This window comes from Falco rusticolus, chromosome 9 (genome assembly GCF_015220075.1).
Source record: "Falco rusticolus isolate bFalRus1 chromosome 9, bFalRus1.pri, whole genome shotgun sequence".
NCBI lineage: Eukaryota > Metazoa > Chordata > Aves > Falconiformes > Falconidae > Falco > Falco rusticolus.
In genome coordinates this window covers 5,201,838-5,223,704 of record NC_051195.1, presented here as the reverse complement: position 1 = coordinate 5,223,704, position 21,867 = coordinate 5,201,838, and the positions used below count along the sequence as shown (strand labels likewise).

The 21,867-nt window shown below is 45.0% G+C and overlaps 2 protein-coding genes across 3 annotated transcripts; both read left to right on the top strand.

Moving 5' to 3' along the window:
• Positions 1-1,554: 1,554 nt before the first annotated feature.
• HMX2 (H6 family homeobox 2) lies at positions 1,555-3,588 on the top strand. Its single transcript, XM_037400528.1, has 2 exons — positions 1,555-2,163; positions 2,844-3,588. The coding sequence occupies exons 1-2, from the start codon at positions 1,887-1,889 to the stop codon at positions 3,389-3,391; spliced, it is 825 nt and encodes a 274-aa protein (XP_037256425.1). The 5' UTR covers positions 1,555-1,886; the 3' UTR covers positions 3,392-3,588.
• Positions 3,589-5,024: 1,436 nt separating this feature from the next.
• BUB3 (BUB3 mitotic checkpoint protein) lies at positions 5,025-18,434 on the top strand. Of its 2 annotated transcripts, XM_037400221.1 has the most exons (9): positions 5,025-5,080; positions 5,437-5,600; positions 7,781-7,975; positions 9,135-9,204; positions 10,570-10,721; positions 13,766-13,924; positions 15,340-15,517; positions 15,876-16,092; positions 18,095-18,434. In XM_037400221.1, the coding sequence occupies exons 2-9, from the start codon at positions 5,592-5,594 to the stop codon at positions 18,102-18,104; spliced, it is 990 nt and encodes a 329-aa protein (XP_037256118.1). In that variant the 5' UTR covers positions 5,025-5,080; positions 5,437-5,591; the 3' UTR covers positions 18,105-18,434. The 2 variants fall into 2 exon arrangements, with proteins under 2 accessions (XP_037256118.1, XP_037256119.1); XM_037400222.1 differs by lacking the exon at positions 18,095-18,434 and having other exon boundaries at positions 15,876-16,096.
• Positions 18,435-21,867: the final 3,433 nt, after the last annotated feature.

The following is a 21,867-nucleotide window of genomic DNA, read 5'->3' as shown; positions in this document are numbered from 1 at the left end:
TGAAAATGTCATTTTAAAACGTCTTGACATTTGTCTCTATTGATTTGTATATTTCCATCTCATTCTTTGTTTTTCCCGATTTTTTTTTTTGGGTGTGTGTGTGTGTGTACGTGTATTTCTGGAGAGGGGGAACGACCGCACCGGGGAGGGGGGGAATCAACAGCTGGAGCCGGGCGGCGGGCGCCGGTGGGACCCCTGCCCCACGCCGCGCGGGCAACCCGGGGTTAAACACCCGGTGCCGGACCCCTGGCAAGGCCAAGGGTACTGCACCTGGGTACGAATGCGATGAAAAACATCGGGATTTCCGAGCTTGCCACTCGCTCCCCTCCGCGGGCTGCCTCTCCAGGCGTACCCAAGGGCTGCAGCCGCCCCCAGGTGCTGTTTTCCCGGAGCTGTTGCCCCCCCGGCCCGTGGGCTGCGGGGCTACTGGCCCAACCAGCCGCACAACTCGCCCCGTCTTTACCCATCAACGATATTTCCAGGCGTGGCCGGGGCGCAGCCGCCGGCGCCCAGCGGGGGCTGGCAGCGGGCTGGGGGACAGCCCACGGGCACGGGCACGGGCACGGGTGGCCCCACCGGGAGGAGGGCCGGGGTGGGGGTACACCCCCTTGGAGCCGCGGCAGCGGGGAAGTGGAGGCGGAGCGGGTGGGGGGGGGCAGGGGGAGCGGGGGGCACCCAGGGCAGCGGTGAGCGGGTGATGCCTCCCACACCGGCCCCGTTACCGGGGCTCCTTTCTGCGGCTTCCCGGGGAAGCGGGCGCCGGGAGAGGGCGGCCCCAGTCCACCGCCCCAAGCAGCCGTCGGGGCTCGGCCCCCGCCTCGCCTCTCCGGGGCAGGCCCGGGTGAAGGGGGCTCCAGGCCCCGGCCAAGGCGGGGCTGGGGTGTCCCTCGGGCCCAGCCGCGGCTCCGTGCGCTCCCGGCAAGGTGGAGGACCCCGGTGGGGTTCCTGCTCTTGGCCCCTTGCCCCCCAGGTCCCTTGGGGGCGGGTGTGACCCAGCGGCTGCTGCCGCAGCCCGGCCACCGGCTGCCGCCCGCGGGTCTCCCCTTCCAAGGGCGGGGTGGCGGGGGAAGAGCCGCGATCGCTGAGATTTATTCCCCCCGAGGGGAAGAACCCCGACTCCCGACAAAGTTTATCGGGAAATGCGGCAGCACGTCCCGTCCGTGCCCGCGCCGCTCCCCGCGCCTTGCAGGCGCTGAAGGAAGCGCAGGAGGCGTTTCGCGAGACATTTGTTACCGGCTGCAGCGCAGCGCAAAACCCCGTTTCTCGCAGGTTTTCCCAGTGAAACACCTAACAGTTGTTTTTCCCTCCTCTGATGAGCAGAGGGGGAAAGATCCCCGGATATGCACGAGCTGTTTATCCCAACACCCCCCACTCCCCGGTCAGCATAAGGAATTCAGCTCACGTCCCTCTTCCCCCCGCCCCCCCCCCCCCCTCCCCGTCGAGGCGGAGGGCGAGGCGGCACGGCGGCCGCTCAGCATCCCTCCCCCGGGGCCGCGGGGTCAGAGGAGCCCCTGGAACCGCGGGGAGCACCCCGTGGGGGTTCCCCCCGGCCCCGGTACCTGCCGGCCGCTGCGGCCCCCCCCCCCCTTCCCCGGGACCCCCGCGGGTTTCCAAACTTTCCGTGGCCGCCGCCGCCGTGATTGGCGCGGCGGAGGCCACCTCCATGCAAATGAAGCCCCGCCGCCCGCCGCCCGCAGATCAATAGGGACGCGGGGGAAGGAGCATGCAGTCCGCCTGGGCAGGCGCGGGGAGAGCCGGCAGCGGCACGCCGAAAACACCCCCCAAAACAAACCCCCCGACGGCTCCCGGCCCCCCCCCGCACACCCCGGTCCCCCGAGCCCCTCTAAAGCGAGAGCTTCCCTCCTCTGCTTTCTTATGAACCCAGGATGAGCAGCAAAGAAGACCCGAGCAAGTGCTGTCCGGCGGCTGCTCCCATCTCCAGTTTCACCATCCAGTCCATCCTGGGCAGCGGCAGCGCCGAGCCCCCCCGGGAGGCCGGCGGCAGGGCGACCGCCTGGCCCGCCCGCGGCCGGACCCTCTCCCTCTCCTCGGAGGACGAGGAGCCGGAGGAGAGCTGGAAACACCGCGGCTGCTTCTGCCCCGAGGCGCAGGGCCCCGCCGAGACGTGCCACAAGCACCAGCCCCTCAGCTTCACCTGTCTCGGTGAGTACCGGCACCGGGCGGCATGGGATGGGGCGGACGGGGCCCGCCGGGAAGGGCCGCGAAGGGCTCGGCCCCGGCCCTGCCCCCACCGGGGGGGGGGCACGTCGCACCCTCCCTGCTGTTGGGGCAGCGCGTATTTGCGCCGTCCGTGGCTGAAATAGGGTGGCTGGCTTTTTTTTTTGGTTTGTTTTTTTTTTTTTTGTCCTCCCCACCCCACCAGGGGCTGATTCTCTCGAAGGGGCGCGATGAGATGGGAAACGCTCGTTTTCTTAGATACCGCTTATTTACAGCGCTCGGGCAAGGGGAAGGAAGATGTTTATTTTTTAGCATTAATTCTAACTAAACGGTCTGTGAAATGAAATGCTATAAAGTAAAATACGGCCGGCTCGTGTCGGATAGGAAGGCAGCCCCGGCCTGGTACTCGGGTGCCTTCACCGAGGCGTGCACACCCACCTGTCCGTCCGTCCGTCCGTCCATCCACCCGATGGAGGGACAGGGATAGCTCAGAAGCGGATGGCCTCCCCCGGCGTCGGTGATGTCTTCCACCGGGAACGGAGGCGAACGGGGCCTGCCCGGGGGGCCTCGCCTCGGTGCTTCGCACAGCCGGGGCGGGGGGGCTCGGCCGTCGGGGGTGCCGGTGCCGGCCGCCGTGCGACCCCCGCGCTGTCGCTCTGTTGCAGGCAGCGCCAAGGGGAGCGGAGCGGCGGCGGCGGGCAGCGGGGAGCGGGGGCCCTTCCTCTCGCCCCCCCAGCAGGACTGTAAGGAGGAGAAGGAGAAGCCGCTGGGACCCGCTTCGCCCTCCTGCGGGGACCGCCAGCGCGACGGCGGGGACCGGCAGGCCGGCGCCGCCAAGAAGAAGACGCGCACGGTGTTCAGCCGCAGCCAGGTCTACCAGCTGGAGTCCACCTTCGACATGAAGCGCTACCTGAGCAGCTCGGAGCGGGCCTGCCTGGCCTCCAGCCTGCAGCTCACCGAGACCCAGGTGAAGACCTGGTTCCAGAACCGCAGGAACAAGTGGAAACGGCAGCTCTCGGCCGAGCTGGAGGCGGCCAACATGGCCCACGCCTCGGCGCAGACTCTGGTGGGGATGCCGCTGGTGTTCAGAGACAATTCCCTCCTCCGAGTGCCGGTGCCCCGGTCCATCGCCTTCCCCGCCCCTCTCTACTACCCCGGCAGCAACCTCTCGGCCTTACCGCTCTACAACCTCTACAATAAGATCGACTACTGAGCTGCCGCACTCCCCTCCCCGCGGCCGCCCCGTCGGGGCCGGGGCCGGCTCGGGGGCTCGGTGCGGGGGCTCGGCCCGCCTCCGCCGCGGGGACGGAGGAACGAAACTGATGGGAGGGACGGGCAAACGGAGAGCCCGGGGCGCCGGGGGCACCCCCCACCCCCTCCTGCTATCCTGCCACTTGAAAAAAAAAATTAAAAAAGCATTATTTCAGATCTGTAAATATTTTTAAAGAAAGAAAGAAAAAAAAATAAAACGTTTTAAGCCTCGTTTGTAAATTTGCCAGCTCGATCGCGTGTTCGCACCGGGATGCTCTGCCCTGCCCTGCCCGGGGGGTACCCCGGGCCCGGGGGGTACCCGGCAGCCGGGCTGGGCCTGTCGGGGAGCCGGAGGGCCCGCGGCGCCCGGGATCGATGCAGGAGAGAGCGAAAACGACGTGTAACACCGAGGGTTCGCTTCGTTCTGCCTCCTGCTCCTTCTTTCGTTCCCTGCCGGGAATCCCGGGCGGGCCTGCCTGTAGCCCTGCCGGTGGCCCCGCGGGGCCGGCGTGAGCTCGGTCCCCCGCGCTCGGTTGGAGGATGAAGGGCCGTTCTCAAACGCTCAGAAGCGGTTTCGGAAACGGGGACGGTTTTTCTGATTTACGGAGTATTTTGCTAAAAGCCGCGGTGACAGGCAGTGGGCTCGCAGCCCCCGGTGACCGGCCCCGGCGCCCAGCGGCTCCTCTCCTCGCCCCGGGGCGCCCACGGCTGCCTCCCCACGGAGGACGGAGTCAATCCTTCACAGGCACACACACACAAAACAATTTTTTTTGTTTTTTTTTTTTTTACGGGCCGCTACCGCCCGTACCGAGCGCCGGGGGTGCTCCCAGCAGCAATAACGAGAGAGCGTTCACGTAGCAGTGAAAACGAAAATAAACCAAAGAGAAATAAAAGATCCGAAGGGACAAATAAGGTGATCCGCCACGCGTGGGAAGGGACAGCCCTCCCGGCGCCAACCGTGTGCCGCACGCCGCGCAGCCCCTTTGCAGCCGCGGCTGCCCTGGCCCAGCGGTAGCGCCAGGCCGGGGTGAGCCCAGCCCCGCTGCCCCGGGGAGCACCGGCCCCCGGCCGCCCGTGCCGCCGCTCCGCCTTCCGGGCTCCGCTTCAGCGGGAATAACCGGTGTTTCGGGTTTGCCCATGAACGTTATCGCAGCGCAGGGGTCCCTGGCCCTACCCCCGCGGCACGGGCCTGGAGCTACGGCCTGGCGGGGACCCGCCGGGGCCCGGGCCCACTGCCACCGCCCCCCGTGAGGGGCGAGTCGGACGGCGCCCCCACCGCGGCCCCGGGCAGCTTGGGGCGGGCGGGAGGCCGCCGCAGCCCCTCCCGCGGGACGCCGGTGGCTCCCACGGGGGGGCCGCAACGCCGCCGCCGCCCAGGAACCGCCGTTAGCAGCCGCTGATGATAACGGGAGCGACGGGAAGAGGCGGCTGCCCGAGCCCCTCCCGCCGCGCCGGGAGCGGCGGACTACACGTCCCGGCATGCCCCGCGGTGGCGCGCCGGGAGCGGCGGGCGCGCGGGGCACGCCGGGACGCACAGTTCCGCCTTTTCGAACCGGCCAATAGCGGGGCGAACGGGAGGGCGCGTGCGCGCGGGCGGCGGCGGCGGCGGGTGTCGGGCAGGCCGGAGGCGCGGGCAGGGCGGAGCGCAGAGGTGAGGCCGGGCTCCCCGCCGGACCGGGACCGGGGCTGGGGCCGGGGTCAGGGCCAGGGCCTTGTACGTGGGGCGGCGCGGCGCGGCGGCTTGTGTGGTGCGGCCGGGGCTGCGTCGCGGGGCAGCGCTGAGGCGAAGCGGGCTCCGCGGCCTGGGGACGGCCTCCTCTGGCCTGGGCTTGTGGCTGATGCTTCACCTCCGCCGCCCCGGACGCCGCGGCCTCTGCCGCCGCCCCGCCCTCCTCCGGGGCGCCCCGGCTTGGCGTCCGTGCCCCGGTGGGGCTGCGGGTGCCGGAGCCTCTCCGCCCTCCTTCGGCGTTCGGGCCCTTGTCTCACTCTCTTCCCTTCCTGCCGCAGCCAGCAGCATCTCCCGCATCCCGACGGGATTCTCCAGGACTGGGCTGCGAGAGCGATCGTGCCGCTGACGCCGCCGTGCCTCAGTAATCCGCTGCTGCTGCAGTAAGAAAGCTCTTCCTTGGCGTTGTGTGGGGCAGCAGAGGAACTCGTCCAATATGAAGACGGTACTTTTAATGTATTCTTACATTCTACATCTGACGCTTTCAGCAAAGCGGCTTGCTTTGTTTGGGTAACGCTTACCATATAGCTGAATGATAGAGCGTGCTGTGTTAAGAGGAACTATAAAAGCACTGATTTCTTATCTGCTCAGTAAAAAAGAGCTTTTGGGAATGATGGAATTGTGGAAGTGTACCCTTTTAGTGAAGTCAGCATTGCAGTATCAGCACCGTGTGTCTCCCCTATAATGTCTTATTTATGAGTTAATCCCTTGCGCTGCTTGAACATTTTAATAGGATTTTGTTGTCTGTGGTGGGCACAACAATCGCTGTTGTTTGGCAATCCTGGTTGCATTTGTGAAAATGTGTAGAGAGAGCTCTTTGTGAGTTGTGGTTTTTTTTGTAACATATGTAAAAGGTAGGATATATTTTAATTCTGATACTTCATCCATTTTTCTCCACAAAAAATACCTTTGGGAGATCCTTCAATATTTTTGATGTAACTAACTTTGCTGGAGTGCTGCTAGTTGATTGCTTTTGGGCTGGTTAGTAACTGTTGTACCACGTGCCTCAAATCCTTATTTTTGTTGTTTGAGGTTTTCTGCTGGAGGTAGACAAGGCAATTAAGATGTCCACTGTAATTGTTGTAGTTGTTTGGAATTCTTTTAGATTTTGTATCTTTGTATGTCCATCTGAAATACTTGCTGGGATACATGTCACTGTTTAAATTGTGATAAAGGTGTTGCTGAATTCTCTATAGTATTCATGTAGAAATATGCATGGCAAATACTCAATCCTGCTTGTCTTTTGCCCGAGTATTCCCAGAGCAGAGCTGAAAGAAGCGGTTAAGAAAGAAGCTTTTATTTCCTATTCGGACAATTTTTTTCTCACTTCATGTTTAAAAGGCAGAAATAGCACTTTGTGTTTACAGTGTTTTTTTTATTTAAAACAACATCTTACAGAACAGCTACCAAAGCTCCCACTTAAGAAATTTTTCTAGTGTAAGAATGTGTGGCACTCGCATTGTACAGTTTGATTTAGTAACTGATAAGTGCTGAACTAGAATAATTGTGCACTAAGTTTGAACTTTGTCCTAGTTCATCTGCTCATTCTTTCTAGATTTATTCTCAGAGGTCTAAGCTTAACCTGTGCAGTTGTACATACAGATCTAGGAGTGGTAGTTTTACAGAAAATCTGAGCTAATTTACTTCTCTGTCCTTTTAGCGTAAAGGAAATGTGCTGTTAAACCTTCCTGAAGCCTTAAAGTTTTGGTGGTCTTGTTGGTGTACGTATAGTGAACAGTTTCTTCTTTCAGAGCAGAAAACAGGTCTGCACTGTTTTCCCAGTGGAAATTTGATGTTCATGGCGTCAGCTCTCCTTTGAATTCTTGTATATATAGGTAACTAGTTCTGTGAAATGAGTGCTGCTGTTACAGAGTCATTGATCTGTCATTGAATTGTTTATATTTGTTTTTTGTAATCACATCACATTTACATGTTTGCTCTACGTCCCAATATCCCACAGGGCATAACTTTCTTTTTTCATCTGACCTTCTTTAGACTCCTAAGAGGGGGAGAAAAAAATCTTAAAGCTGTTTCATTGGAAATGTTTTATAGCACTTACGGAAGCCTAAGGACAGGAAAGCTGCAGAGAGCCCAGAACTGCTTGAAAGATTTTCCAACTGCAATTCTTGGAAGTATGACAGTCACACCAAATCAGGAAGAAATCAACACTTTTTTTTTCGAGTTTTCAAATTGGATTTCTTTCTGCCTGCATGTGTTTTTTAATTAACTTCTTGATGCTCATAGTAACTACAAATATTTAGATTAAAAAATACATCCACACATTAGAGTTGGGGAAAATATATCTGTAAGTAACAATATCTATGTTTATAGATGACAAGAATAAAACTTTTTGTACTGTGTATTCCATGTTATATTTGATACTTAATTTTAAAAGCTCTCTGTAGGGGGAGGAATTTGAGGTTTTGGCCAGGGATTACTATCTTGAATTCTAGAGAGTGTGTCAGAAATCTGGGTGTTCTGAACATCATCTGTGTAAAAGGTGGTAAACTTTTCAGGTTTGCTCTTAAGTTACTTTTAAGATGGATCAGTTAACTAGTCAACTTGCTAGGCTTATGTTGTTGTTGTTACTAAAATTATACCTATGTGTTGCTGTCTTTTCTTCAGATGACGGGATCAAATGAATTCAAACTAAATCAAACTCCAGATGATGGTATTTCATCGGTAAAGTTTAGTCCAAATACATCTCAGTTTCTGCTTGTTTCATCTTGGGACACAACTGTCCGGCTCTATGATGTTCCTGCTAACACAATGAGACTCAAATATCAACATTCGGGAGCTGTCCTTGACTGTGCTTTTTATGTAAGTGTGAGGTGTTTTCTGTTTTTTTTTATTATGTTATATAAGTATATAAGTATAGTGGCCAAGGTCCATGAGAAGTTGTCTGCCCCTGAATTAAAGGGATAGTGAAATACTACTTGAAATCCAGGTTAAAAAAAAAAAAGCTTGCTTCTGCCAGTTCTTCTTCCGTTAATGACTGTTGTTCTAGTCCTAAATACAGGTATTTCCTGCAAAGGGTACAGGCACACAAGTAATTGATTTCTACCAGAAATGGTAGGTAAAAGGAATTTGGGCTGGCTTGTGCTGTTTCTGCAATGGTATGGTAAATAGTGTGTGTGTTTCTTACAAATAGTTGTACTGGTAGTATATGGTTAGATATCATATTCACAATAAATGTCCATAGCCAATTAATCTTCTCATGTTGGGTTGTTTTGGAAACATGGCATTATTCCAAGTGAGCCATTTACCAGATACTTGATTTCTGTGTTTTTAGTGCCTTAGATTTGAAAAATGCTTCTGAACGGTTTAAGTTTATTGGTTGGTTGGTTTATTTAATTATTTATTAAGTTTGTTTTTTTTGCTATAATCTATGAAGTAGAGGGTTTCATTTAGCATCTTTTTTTTGTTTTGTTTTCATTGTATTCTCACATGTCCTCCAGTGACTTGATCTTGATGTGTTACTGAATGCTTTAAGGAAGCATTTAAATTTTGTGCTGCTTTTTTTTTGTCACTGAACATTTTGGCACATAACTAGTATCATACTGTGGATCAACACACAGGTTCTCAAATGGTATCTAGCTTCTACAGTAGTTTTAGAAGGATTACACTTCAGTTAGATGGAACTGGCTTAGGTTGGCAGTCATTTGAAAAACAGTATTATGTCCTTTGTTGTTAGGGAAATGGGATTGATTTGGTATAGCCTCTAACTGCGTTTTAAAAAATATTTTTTTTAGTTCTAAATTAAAAAAAAAAATCCTACAGCTCAAAGTGCTTTACTTAATGTGTTGAAGCTTCTGCCAATTGCCTGTTTAATCTGGGCCAGATCTTAACTCCTGTCTCTTAATTCTCATCTTCCCAAAACTCTTGAAAGCAAGTCTGTTGTTGTGAGCCTAGGAGATTAAATGTATAGCAGCCAGGGAAACTTAATGCATGTCATAAAGTGAAATTTTTTGTTTTATAGGATCCTACCCATGCCTGGAGTGGGGGCTTAGATCAGCAATTGAAAATGCATGATTTAAACACGGACCAAGGTAAGCAGATGGAATTGTGTAAGTGGACTCAACAACTGGCCTAAGCTTCAGATTTCTATACTTACATGAACAGAGTAGGTTTTAAGTTTTTTAGGTGGGGGATATTTGCTTTAAGTAGTAGCTGTTTGTAGATGCTAATTATAAACCTCTATTGCTTTAAGTTGTCAGTGTTGGTGTTCAGCAGTCTCCTTTGCTGTGAAGCCCTTTCTGATCACTGAGATGCAGAACAAGGCAGTGTACGTTGTTGTGTAGCTGAAGATTGTGCTGTAATGCCATTAACAGAAGGGCTGAATCTATTCCTGCCAATCTGAGGATTTAAATGTTTTCTGTGATGAGTAGTCATTGACGTATTTTAATTGTGTGTTTCTTTTTTATTTACTTATTTTGACGTGAAAATGGAAGGAAAGGAAATAGCTATATATTCATCACACTGACTGAGGTTCACATCATATGTGCCTTTATCTAGCAGAATAACTGGTGGCCCTAGTAAGTGCCACCTAAAAGCATGCAAATGTTTGGCAGTTTGTCAGAAAGTTTGGTGGGTGCTTGTTGTAGGATGCCTTGATTTGGATTTTTGATAATACTGCCCTGCCATAGGTTACTGTGTCTCAGGTAGGGGGAATTAGCGAAGCTGAACTAAAACTGAGCTTGCTGTTTTTCAAAGATTTGTGGTTTAGACATATTTAGAATGATCCTTCACACATATGGCAGAATGTATATAAAACTTCTAGTTTGTCAGTCATCATGGCCACATTGGTGCAAAATATGGATCTAGCTTGTCTTAACTTTTTTTTTGTGTGTTTGTTAAAGAGAAAAGCAGATCTCAGCCTGAGATAAATGTGGTCCCCAGAACCAGTCAATAGCCAGGACTTGACAAACTTGTGTGCGCAGTAATAGTATGAAAAAGGTCAAATAATTCTGTTGTAGATGACTTTCTAGAAGTGTTTATGCGAGTATTTTTAAGAACATGTAATACAAATTCCTTTCTTCTGTCATAATGTTAATACAGACAAGCCTAAGTGGCTTTCTGTATTAGTGTCTGCAGCAAAGGTGGTGATACCACTGGATACTGAACACTTTTTGTACCTCTGAAGATATCTCTATGGCTGCCTGAAATTCTTAACTTCCTTTCATAATCTCAGGAGGCATAAGTTTAAATTTAACAATTCTGATTTTAGAAAAAGTTACGCTTCTGAAGACTGAACTGTCCTTAATGGGACTCCAAGCATATCAATACACATGTGGGAATGTCAGAAAATAGTGTGTTCATACTGCAGTAGTGTGTCCTTCTTTTTATTCTTTATTCTACACATCCTGACTGTTTGTAGAGCCAGTAAAGTTACAATATATTGTACTTTCTTACAGAAAACCTTGTTGGTGCCCATGATGCTCCTATCAGGTGTGTTGAGTATTGCCCAGAAGTGAATGTCATGGTGACTGGAAGTTGGGATCAAACAGTTAAACTGTGGGATCCCAGAACTCCTTGTAATGCAGGAACCTTCTCTCAACCTGAAAAGGTATGTATTGGATGCTGTAATCCAGGTGATGTGTTAAATAATACATCCAGTGACTGGTTAAACATGACCATATAGGACACTGTCTTAAACTGAATTGAATTTAGAAAGTTATGTTTAATAGTTTTTAAGCTGTGAAAGTGTTGCGTTTTAATATATTGGTACTCAAATACATTGTGATTTTTAGGTTAAGGCTTGAAGCTTTCATCAATAGGAGAACATAATTTAATTCTTACTGCTTGTGGTGGACCAAAATCTTATAATTTAAAACAAACTGGAGGAAGGAAAACCTAACAAAACCAGCACGTGAAATTGATTAAGTTGCTAAAAATAATTGGTTTAAGGAAATTGATAGTGCATATTACAATTAAGGTTCTTAGAGGTATCGGATCCTGGCAGGTTTTTTTTCAAAGCAACAAGGGTCTGGTTGTCTTGAAATGTGTGTGGAGATACAGTAGGAGGGCATTTGTGTTGCCTGAAATAGTATTTTTTCACTTGTATAAAAAGATTGAACAGAATTGCTTGTATTGTAATTCACCTGTTGTTGCACTAATGCCTAGTAAACTCGAACATTCTCCTAATACTAAAATCCTTTGTGCTAAGGAGAAACCAAGAGAAATAAAGATGTTATGTCTTAAGCTTTTTCTAATGGTTATATGGTGTGTTAATCTTTATACTGCTTACAGTGGTGTCACTGAAAGAATTACAGAACTGTAACTTCTGTTTTTTTTCATAGACTCCTAAACCCAGGCTGGGTTGCTGGATAATTTTGCATATGAATATTTTTTTGCCTATACATTTTTCTAAATTTAGTTTAGCTCTGTCACATCATATTGTAAAGTCTTAATTATGAGCCATCGTTACATTTCCTATTACATCTAAATAGCTACCATTTTTGTTCCAACATAGCTGAATGTACTTCTGGTAAGACCTTTGTTCAGAATAAAGTAATTGCGTTATTTCTAGTTGTGATTTATAGGTGTACGTAGCATGTAAAGAACTGTGATAAATTGCTGACAAAATATCATATAATGGACAGCCACAGTGAATCAAGCTGCTTATTGGTTCAGCAAGGTTCATTATGTCATTTTTTAATACTGCCTTTGATAAATGTGTACATCTACTCAACTGCATGACAATGGTTTCATTTGATTTATGATTGTATGGTGTAGAAAGAATACTTACTTCACAGGTGTGACATCAGTTTGTAAAGAAGATTTAAGATACTTAATGTTTCTTTTGCCTTTGTTTCCATACATGTATACGAACACATTTTATATAATGTTAATATTTTTGGATAGTTTGTTACATCTGTAACAAAGGGAGATTTTAAAAAATGTCTTGCTAAAATGTGTAACTGCTGTTGGATTAAAGTTTTCTTGTTATATGTAAGTGGAATTTGGCAGTTGGGGTCATCAGGAATTTTGGGTAACTCCTGTGTGAACATTTAAGAGGTTTCCCATCTGAAGAGGGAAGTTTAATAATCACGTTTTAGAGCAAGAATGTATGCTGAGTGAATTTGGATTGGTTAAAGGCAGTTTTTTTTCTATATGTACACATATACCCAGACACATACACACCTGTTCGCTTAGATTTTTTTATTAGAAGTAAACTTTTTGAAAACATAATTTCTTCAGAAACGTTTATAGCAAATAAAGTTTTGTCTGCTATTTCAGTGCAGTCTTAGCAGAGCCAAAGAGCTTTACTGCGCTTTATCAGAGAACCAGAAAGTGAAGCTAGGTGCTTGAGTGAAATTGTACAAGCATGTGCCAAAAGTAAATTGAATTCTTCTGGCAAGATACCAGATCTCTTACACTTGTGATTCTTGATCTGAGGTGTATTCAGGCAATATGTTTCCTGTGTATTTAGTTGCATTAGATCACTTTTTGAAAGCTCACTCTTACAGTCTGTTCTTGTTCACAGCTCAGTGACAGCACAGCTATAGGTAGCTGGATTCCATCTTGCTTGCGTATCAACAACTCTAATTTGCTAGCATGGAGTTTTTGACTAAACCTCTTCTTCTTTTTCTTTTTTTAAAACATATTTCCAGATTAAGTGAATCCCAGCTAATAGCTGGAAACAGAATGATTTATATGCTGAATATTTTCATGAGGAATTTGTCAAAAATTAGAACCTCTGAGCCAATTTCTGGAGTAGAGTTGAAATTCTAAGCCATAGTATCTTTTTTTTTTTTTTTAGTGATGTCAAGCATATTGTTTCCTTCAATTTCACTTGTTTTTATTAAAGTATATGAAGTACTATTTTTGGTTTTTTTTTTTAATGATTTCTTGGCAGTTTATTTCACTGTATTAACATGAAGCTCAGCTTGAAGTATTCTGTTTAAAAACAAAAACATGGTTACCAGATGGAGGAAAACTGAGAATGTGTGATGCCGTATCGTAGGACTAAACTGCAGAATTAGGATTTGATAGTGTGGAATGCAAACTGTGCATACCAAGCAAAGATGAATTCCAATATCCGTGCCCTTCCCGCCCTGCCCTATTACTTTGTATCTGTTTTCCTCTTGCCTTGAAATATCAAATGCATTTAATGCTTGGAATAATTTGAGGAAAACTTGAATAATACTGATTTCCCTTTTGAATTACAGAGTACTTCTGTACATGCGTAGCATTTCAAACATGGGTAATACAAACAAAAGGAAGAAATCTCACATGTGGAAGATTATTTAGATATCACGGAGATCTGGAGACTAGAAACTGAACAAATGTACTTCAAATTTAGAATTGCACAAGTGCATATGCATATTAAACTTTTTCCTAAAGTGGTTATAAACAGCATGGGACTGCATTAGGCTTGATTTCCACCCCACCCCACCCCCCCCCCCCGCTATGTGCTAGGGTACAGAATTAAGGGTGAGCTTTTGAAATGGTGTGTCAGTGTCTTACCACTAACCAGCTGCACGCAACTGCTTAGACTTTATTGTATATGTCACCAGTTTTCTTCTTGCATATTGCTGACATTTTATTTTCTACAAAGAACAGCAGATATCCAGGCTAATAAGTGTTATAATATTTAACTATTTTAAGGTGTACACGCTTTCTGTGTCTGGAGATAGACTAATCGTGGGGACGGCAGGTCGGAGAGTGCTGGTGTGGGATTTGCGGAATATGGGTTATGTTCAGCAACGAAGAGAATCAAGTCTGAAATACCAAACCCGCTGTATCAGAGCATTTCCAAATAAACAGGTATGGGAGCAATATCTGTAATTATATTTCTGCTGAATGTTCTTCAGGAAAAATGATGGCTTATTTTTCAAATTTTCTGCATCTTTAATTTTTAAAAAAATTCTTATCTTCAAAGTCTTGTAATCAGACTCTGGGAGAGGGGAAAAAATGGTGTTGAGGCTTCATGTTCCAGGTTAACTCTTTTAATAGTGCAGCTCAGGAATGTTTCCCACTGACTTACTAGCATATTATGTTTTCACTTTTTTTCTCACTTTTTTGTCTCCTTTTTTTTTTTTTTTTTAATTTAGTGCATCATAATGCTGACATGTAATTAAAAAACAAAACAAAAGAACACCCCCCACCCCCCCACCCCCAAGTTGCAGTAGAAAAGAGGAAGGCATATTCAGGCTCAGCAGCCTTTATGCATTGCAGCTCTAGATTCTTCAACAGACTGTGTACAGGGGCAGGATTAAAACTATATGAATGTCGTTTATATATGTTTTTTTAACTGTGTCAAGCACTCAAGAACCTATGATACATTACCTAGGGGGAATTGTACAATTTGGATGATCATATAGCTGTTCTGTGTAGGTTAACGTAGTATATCTGTGGTATTTCTCTTTCTGAAGTAAAGCAAGAAGATTAGCTTTTTCTGACAAACTAATTTGGAAGGGAATTTTCCCATGTACGTAGTGATAGTACAGGAATTGTGAGACCTAGTTACTTTTTCTTGAACAGGCATGAACGCTTTGTCCATTTTCAGTTCTAGTTATAGTAAAACAAGCTGATCTTCCAGATTGTATTGTATTATGGATTTTAAAGAACTTTGCTATAGCTAGATATCATTACAATCCTATTTCTGAAAAGATCTATTATGGACTTAACTCAAAAGTTATAACAAAAGCATCTCAGGTTGCTGTAAGTCGGGACTGTAATTAACTGGGTAAGTGAACACCATGTATAATCAAGTTTCACTGAAAATACTATTTCGGCTTGAGTGTTTAGTTGCTAGTATAAAGCTCTGAACTAATTTTCCTGCAATTCTGAAACGAAATAGTTATGTGAGTATCTCTAATATTTCAGATATTTGGGCCCTGGGGGATAGGTAGGCCTGTAACAAGGGTTTTTAACTCTTAGCACTTTTTTCCCCAAATCAACTTGTGTTTGGACCTGCAGGGGTAATGAAGAGTCTCACAGTCGGCTTAAAACCATGGTGCAATGAGATCTCTCTCAAAGCTATTTTCTGCATTACTTCTTAGAAGTAGATTTTATTGATGCTGCCACAGATCTGTGATAACAAATGATTTCTGGTTGTACGCAGTTTGACTGTTTACATTTAATTTATTTGAATTTAGAGAGGTGTAAGATAAATTGTATTGCAATCTCTTCGCCAGTTGTAAACTTCTAAAATCTGTAACGCAAACCTTTCTTGGTAGGGTTATGTTTTAAGTTCTATTGAAGGTCGTGTTGCAGTAGAGTATTTGGATCCCAGTCCAGAAATCCAGAAGAAGAAATACGCATTCAAATGTCACCGTTTGAAGGAAAACAACATCGAGCAGATTTATCCAGTTAATGCTATTTCTTTCCATAATGTCCACAACACATTTGCTACAGGTAGAGTAGATCCTCAATTTTTTGTTAATGGTTGCATCACTTCCTTTAATTTTTATTTAAACAGGTCAGCCTTTACTTTGTATGCCCTTACTTTTTAAGCATTTTAATCTTATTTCTTGCGGTGAGCAAGATTTTTAAAATTATTTGATGCAGAGAGTTAATTGCTTTAACAAGATTTTGGGAAATACTGTGTTCTTTACTGAATTATGCAACTCTCTATAACCCTGTGTTTTTACTGACGAAGTTATTCCAGGTAATTTTCTCTTTTGCTGCTTTTTTTTTCCTTTGCTGTGTCTTTTCAGTTCTTACTGTTCTCCCAATTATAACTTACAGACAGTTTTTAAAAATTAATTTTCAGGAGGTTCCGATGGATTTGTGAATATTTGGGATCCATTTAATAAAAAGCGGCTCTGTCAGTTCCACCGGTATCCCACAAGCATAGCATCACTTGCCTTCAGCAATGATGGAACTACCCTTGCAATAGCTTCTTCATATATGTATGAAATGGATGACATTGAACATCCTGAAGATGGTATCTATATTCGCCAAGTGACAGATGCAGAAACAAAACCTAAGTGAGTATGCTTCACCTGTATTTGAGACTTTCTGAGCATTCATCCTGAGATTTATTAATTTTCCTAAATTCATGAATAGCATTATTGATGCCAGTAGATAGTGCAGCTTGACAGAGGGTTGGTTTTGATTTTATCTTGTTCGCCCAAGCTTTCAATATCCGTAGCTTGATAGACGTCTGATGGATAAAATTGTGCTTAGTTGTTTAGTAGGAGAAGAATGTCAAACTCTTACCCTGTTTGAATAGGTGCTATTATATGAAGGTGTGGAGTTATTGCTAGCTCATTGCTTCAGGAATTAAGTGAAGAATTCAAGAGTGATTCATTTGAGTAAATGTTACTGTATTTGGATATTTAAAACTTAGAATTAATGAAATCTTTACACACTGAGTGTGCACCCAGCTGTCATGGTCAGAAGTGAATCTAGATACTGTTCTAAGAAGGTTCTGTAAAATCAAGGAAAAGCTTTCCTGGTTCCTGCGTATTGGAGTTTGCTGCAGCCCTCTGATAACACTCTTTTCTATCATCGTTGCTGTCAAAATGGGGCAAACTGATTGATGAAGGTAAAAGGGTTCTGTTAAGCTCACTTTGGCATAAATGTTACATAGAAAAATTGCTGTCATGGTGCAGAATTGCACTACTCTTAATTATGGTAGCACAGGAGCTGCTGTTCTTATTTTCAGATTCCTGTGGTTTGTCATTGCTAATTTTTTCTTCTAGTACTCAAACTGTCTTACACTTTATCTGGTTGCCTCCCTTGTCCAGTATTTAAGTGGCTATGTAGATAGACACTTACGAGTGATCAAAGTTCTTGAGTTTAAAACCTCAAGACCTTCCCCCCTCAAGTGACTTGTGTGCGGCTTCAGAGCAGCTGTTTTATCGCTGTGGCGATGTGAGGTGGGAGTTACAGAAGAGTAAGTACACCATCTCTCATCTGAAGATGTTTGTTTTAAAATAATTTTGATAGTCATGGAAAAATAAAACCAGAACTATTTCTGGGGCTTCCTCAAGTGAAAAAAAAAATTTCCAAAGATGATAATTCAAATTTATTTTTAAAATCAGGTTGTACTTGTTAAATACATTTGGGAGGGTTTAAAAAGAAGGTGATAAAAGAATACATGCTGCTATTGGTCTTGTAGTAGTAAGAGCTGCTTTCAGTAATTTTTGTTCATTGCTAGTTATGGTTGCTAATTCTGTAGATGCTTCATTCTGCCGTATGAGGAGGTTAATCTACAATTAAGCAATATTTCCTCTTGGCCCTCCATTATTTTCTGAAACAGATGGTTCATCATTTCCTGGGCTGTTAAACACAGCAAGGTTAAGGTTAGACTCTTGGGAATCAGCTAGTTTTGAATCTTATTAGGCTGTAGAAGGAAAACTAATAAGAATACTCCTTAATATCATTTTGTGACTGTAAACAATTATTTATTAGCAAACAATTGATCCCAGAAGGGCAAATTGAGTCAGTAATGAGCTGAGAAAAGACAGACCGTATCTGTGTATTTGGAAAATAATTGTAACGTAATTGCAATGCATTTAGACAGGCATCTTTTTGGACATGTTTCTATCTTTAAATGAATTTCTGAAAACATTAACAAGGTTTATATGCTCTTCTGACATTTACAAGTTGCTTGTGCCATCCTTAGGGTACTAAGAATGATGTGTATGTTTTAATGTTACAGTAGTGCAAGTCATCTCTGGTTTATTCTAAAAATAAGTTACTTAAGACAGAAGACTAATAGTTGTTTCATAGTGGTCTTTTTGCATATTAATTTGAATCAGCATTTCTGCAGAATGCATTCTTAAATGCATGAAAATGGTGCCATATTATATAAAGGAAACTTGGCAAGATCAGCTTTTTGATCGCTAGATAATTATATATTGTATCTTGATACAAGTGAAAGCAATCTTTCTACATATTTCTGCTTTTATAGGATGTTGAATGTTTTATGTGCTTATGATTACTGTAAATATTGCTTGCTGAGATACCGTTTATTTATTTCAGGTCTACTTAGACTCTTGGTGATACTTTTTTTCTCTACAAGAGGTGCCCACCTGCTTCTACCAAGACTAGATGAAATAGAAGTGAGAAGAACAATCTTTGAACTGATGTTGTTTTCCACTAAGAAATACTTGTTTGTATATTGTAGTATGTAATGCCTTAATCTGTCATTACTTTCCTGCTTATAGTGTTAGTGAAACTGTATCTGCTGTCTTAGCTGCATTAGTTCAGTCCTCTAGTCCTTTATAAAAACTTACCATATTTTGTAGTATCCAATTATGAAAACTTCCAGTGGTGGTCTCATTCTTCAATAAATATCCATAGGTTTTTTGGAAAAAAAAACCCACTTTGTGTAACAGCCTTTTCTGTTTGTGAAACAAATTGTTAAGACCAAACCTTGAAGCTGCAAGAAATCAAATTCTAGGTCTTCCTGATGGAATACTTCTGAAGCTTCATTTTCCAGTGAGATGAACTGGTAGTTTCTTTATTACCCAGGGATGTTGGCTCTACAGGCAATGTTTTCACAGGACTGTGAAAACCTAAAGTTGTATTAGGTGGGTTTGTTTATCTCGGTGACTTGATTGTTACTGGAGAATCCTTGTTTCTGGAGGAAAGAACTTGGAACATGTGGCACATTGTGTGGGGTTTTTTTTTGTGCGTACTGCATAAAAGTCTAAAATTAATGATACGTGGGAAGAACTGAGGATAGAGAGGAGCAAATGTAGTGTTTCAGCCTGTGGCTGAGTGGTCTGTCCCAAGGCTGCAGATCTGCCCTGGTAGCTCAGAGTTGGAGTAACACAAGTAGAAAAGGAGGTTTCCCCAGAGGGAAGTGTCATTCTGGCCACAAAATCCCATGGAAATACATTGTTTCTTGAACATCTTGTTTGCCATATTGCCAACTGGTGAGAAGTCTGATCAGATTCTATGCCAGCCTCTTGAGGATTTTGGAGTGGGGGGTGGGTGTGAGAAGATGCTTGAAGTTGGACAAATTAAAAATGTCTTGGGAAAGTAGTATTAGAAAAACAACTTGGACGCTGTGTGTGTGTTCTAAACAGGAGTGTAGATCTATTTGAGAGACTAAACCTGCAAATCCATTTTCTGCTAAAAAGAACATATTCAATGTTGCACATTCCTGACTGGTTTGTGGAAATAAAGATAAATGCTTTCTGATTAGTACCACCAATAAAAGCTCTCTCATCCAGCTCTGTTTGCAGAACAGAGTGTCAGGCTGCTCTCTTAATAGTAGCTTGTATCAAGTGTTTGGGGAGTGCTTAAGTATTAGGCATTCACTTTGTAGTTAATAGTAAGGAGGGGCAGAACAAAACTCCTGTGAGGCTTATCAAAGATGATTTTGTGGTGTGGGTATTTTGGAGTGGTGATTGGATTCATACTTTATTTCCAACTTCTTTTCTTCTGAGTTATCAGTGCCTGTGTAGCCAGTGGGAGTACTTTATTACCTTTAAGGAAACAAACTTGCTGACAACCAAAATAGTAACCGATCATTCCAAAGAAGGTGGTGATGGAGAGGAAGCTGGGTTCTGTGTGTGCGGAAAGCTAATGATCTTGAGCTGTTACCAGACATAGTAAATGAGTTGTATGTGGAATATTTTATAGTTTGTCAGGAGCTAGTTATAGATTCTTTGATAATATTAACAGTTTTTGATGGGTTTGGAAAAAATAAAGATCTTCCCAACTTAAAATATGAACAGTGCCCTCTCTGCAGTAGCATTGAGCCTCTGTTCTGATAGACATGCATCATCCCTTCTCCTTCCACTTTTAGTTGGCTTTTTTGCATCGGGGGTACATGACTGATGTTGAGCAAAGGTTCAGTTTTTGATGTCAGCTTAGGAAGTGATTGCACATTGGTGGATGGGTATTTCAATATTTTTGTTTGAGGAATGCATTGACACATAAACTCTGGGGCCTAACCATGGGAACCGAAGGTTTCTGTGAGAATGATTAGCAAAGAAATAGTGAGATGAATCCCTAGTCCGGGGGATAACTGTAGGCTGAAACAGCAGACTTTGTGTTAAGAACACAGTCAAGCTTTCCAGGATCCCATACCACAACGTGTGTGTTTGGGCAGGTGTAAATATGTATGTATTTGCAGAGCAAACCTACACTATATCTGTTGTTTCTTCATCTCTTCTCAGCTGAGAGTGTATAATATTACAAAATACAGGATTGAGCCCATAAATAAATTGTTACCTGAAAGCACAACAGTGACCCTGCTTGTGGAGAAGAGACCTGAAGTGAGGATGGGTCCAAATAAATTATGTGTGAAGGCAGAAATAGGGCGGAACTAATAAAAAGGTGACTTAGTGATGATGTGGAGAAAGGAGCATGTGAAATGGGGAGAAGATGCTTTATGGGGGTAAACTGTGGGGAGCAAAATAAAATAAGAGCTAGAGAACTTAGAGGAAAACAAAGAAAGAATTAAGGGCATTCCAAAGCTTGCTTAATAAAGTAGACATGTAGCCTGGAAATGTTGCCACCTGTGCAGCTCTTCAGTGGCAGGTATCGGGGAAAACCAACCCTATTAATGCTTGATGCACGGAGATTGGCACGCTTCAGTGGACAAAGGTCCACAAAGCCCAAGATGTGTAGGAGGAAACGGATTGGACTTACTAGTTCTCTTTTGGCTTAAAAACAGTAGGAAAACACCTTGTGATGCATCAGTGTTTTATGTAAATGCTTGAAACAAGCGTCCATGGAAGATGGTGAGACAACTGGGTATAACAGAGTAGAAGAAAAATGTTAGTTGGACACAGCCATAGCCCTGACCATATGTTAAGTATGGATATATGCAGTTGGAGCAGGGATATTTCTTTTACAAGATTAATCTTCCTTTTATTAGTGCTCTTTCAGAAATGCAGGTCAAGGCAGAGGTTCGTAAGATGGAGAAATCACAAAATGAGCCTTTTCTGACCTGTATAACAAGCAGCTGAACAAAGACAATATACCGACTCTTGATCAGAGGAATTGAGATCTAAAAAAGCTCCTTAAAGTCATTGAGTTTTGGACGGTGTTCAGGGCCATGCAGAAAACATGGAGTCATAGCTGTCATTCTAATAGAGTCATCAATCACTGTTGACTGCTCACAGGGAAAAATGTCGTGGGTTGTCTCTCACAAGAGCCTCATAACACCGTGGTATTAAAAGCCAAGTGGCATCTGTGCCCCGAATGTTACAAAAGCCCGCTGGTAAGTGTATTTTTTTTTTTTTTTTTTGTGTTGGCCAGTACTTCAAGATAATCAGTGTATGGTTACTGCATACAGGTCTGGAGCTCTGCTGCATCTCGGATGTGATGTTTTGTGCTGCTGCTGCAGTTATAATAAATGTGTGTTAAAAAAGACGTGTCCTTTAGGCGTTTTCCGGAGCAAAACTGGTCCCTGCTCCGAGCACTGCACAGAGACTGAAGCGATGTCGTCGAGAATGACCTTTACAAAGCTGTGTAGGTATTGCTAGCTCTATCTTCCTTAACAGCCTCACGCTTTTCTAAGTGTCCGGTAGTTCTTACTGCCTTGAAAATTAAGGATATTCTGTAGTTGGAGTCATGTAGGCGCTAAATTTAGCAGTAATTCAGCTGGTGCAGCTGTTAAAGATGGATGCCCACGCTGGGTGTTTCTACCATGGGATACTCTTGCAAATGTTGGCCTAAATGACACGTCCACTGTCCGTGATTGGTATTAGCGGTCTGGAGCAGAACCTATTTCTTTTGACTAGCAGACATCTGTTCTGGTGATTACACCATTAGCTGCTTTTATGTTGTTTAGT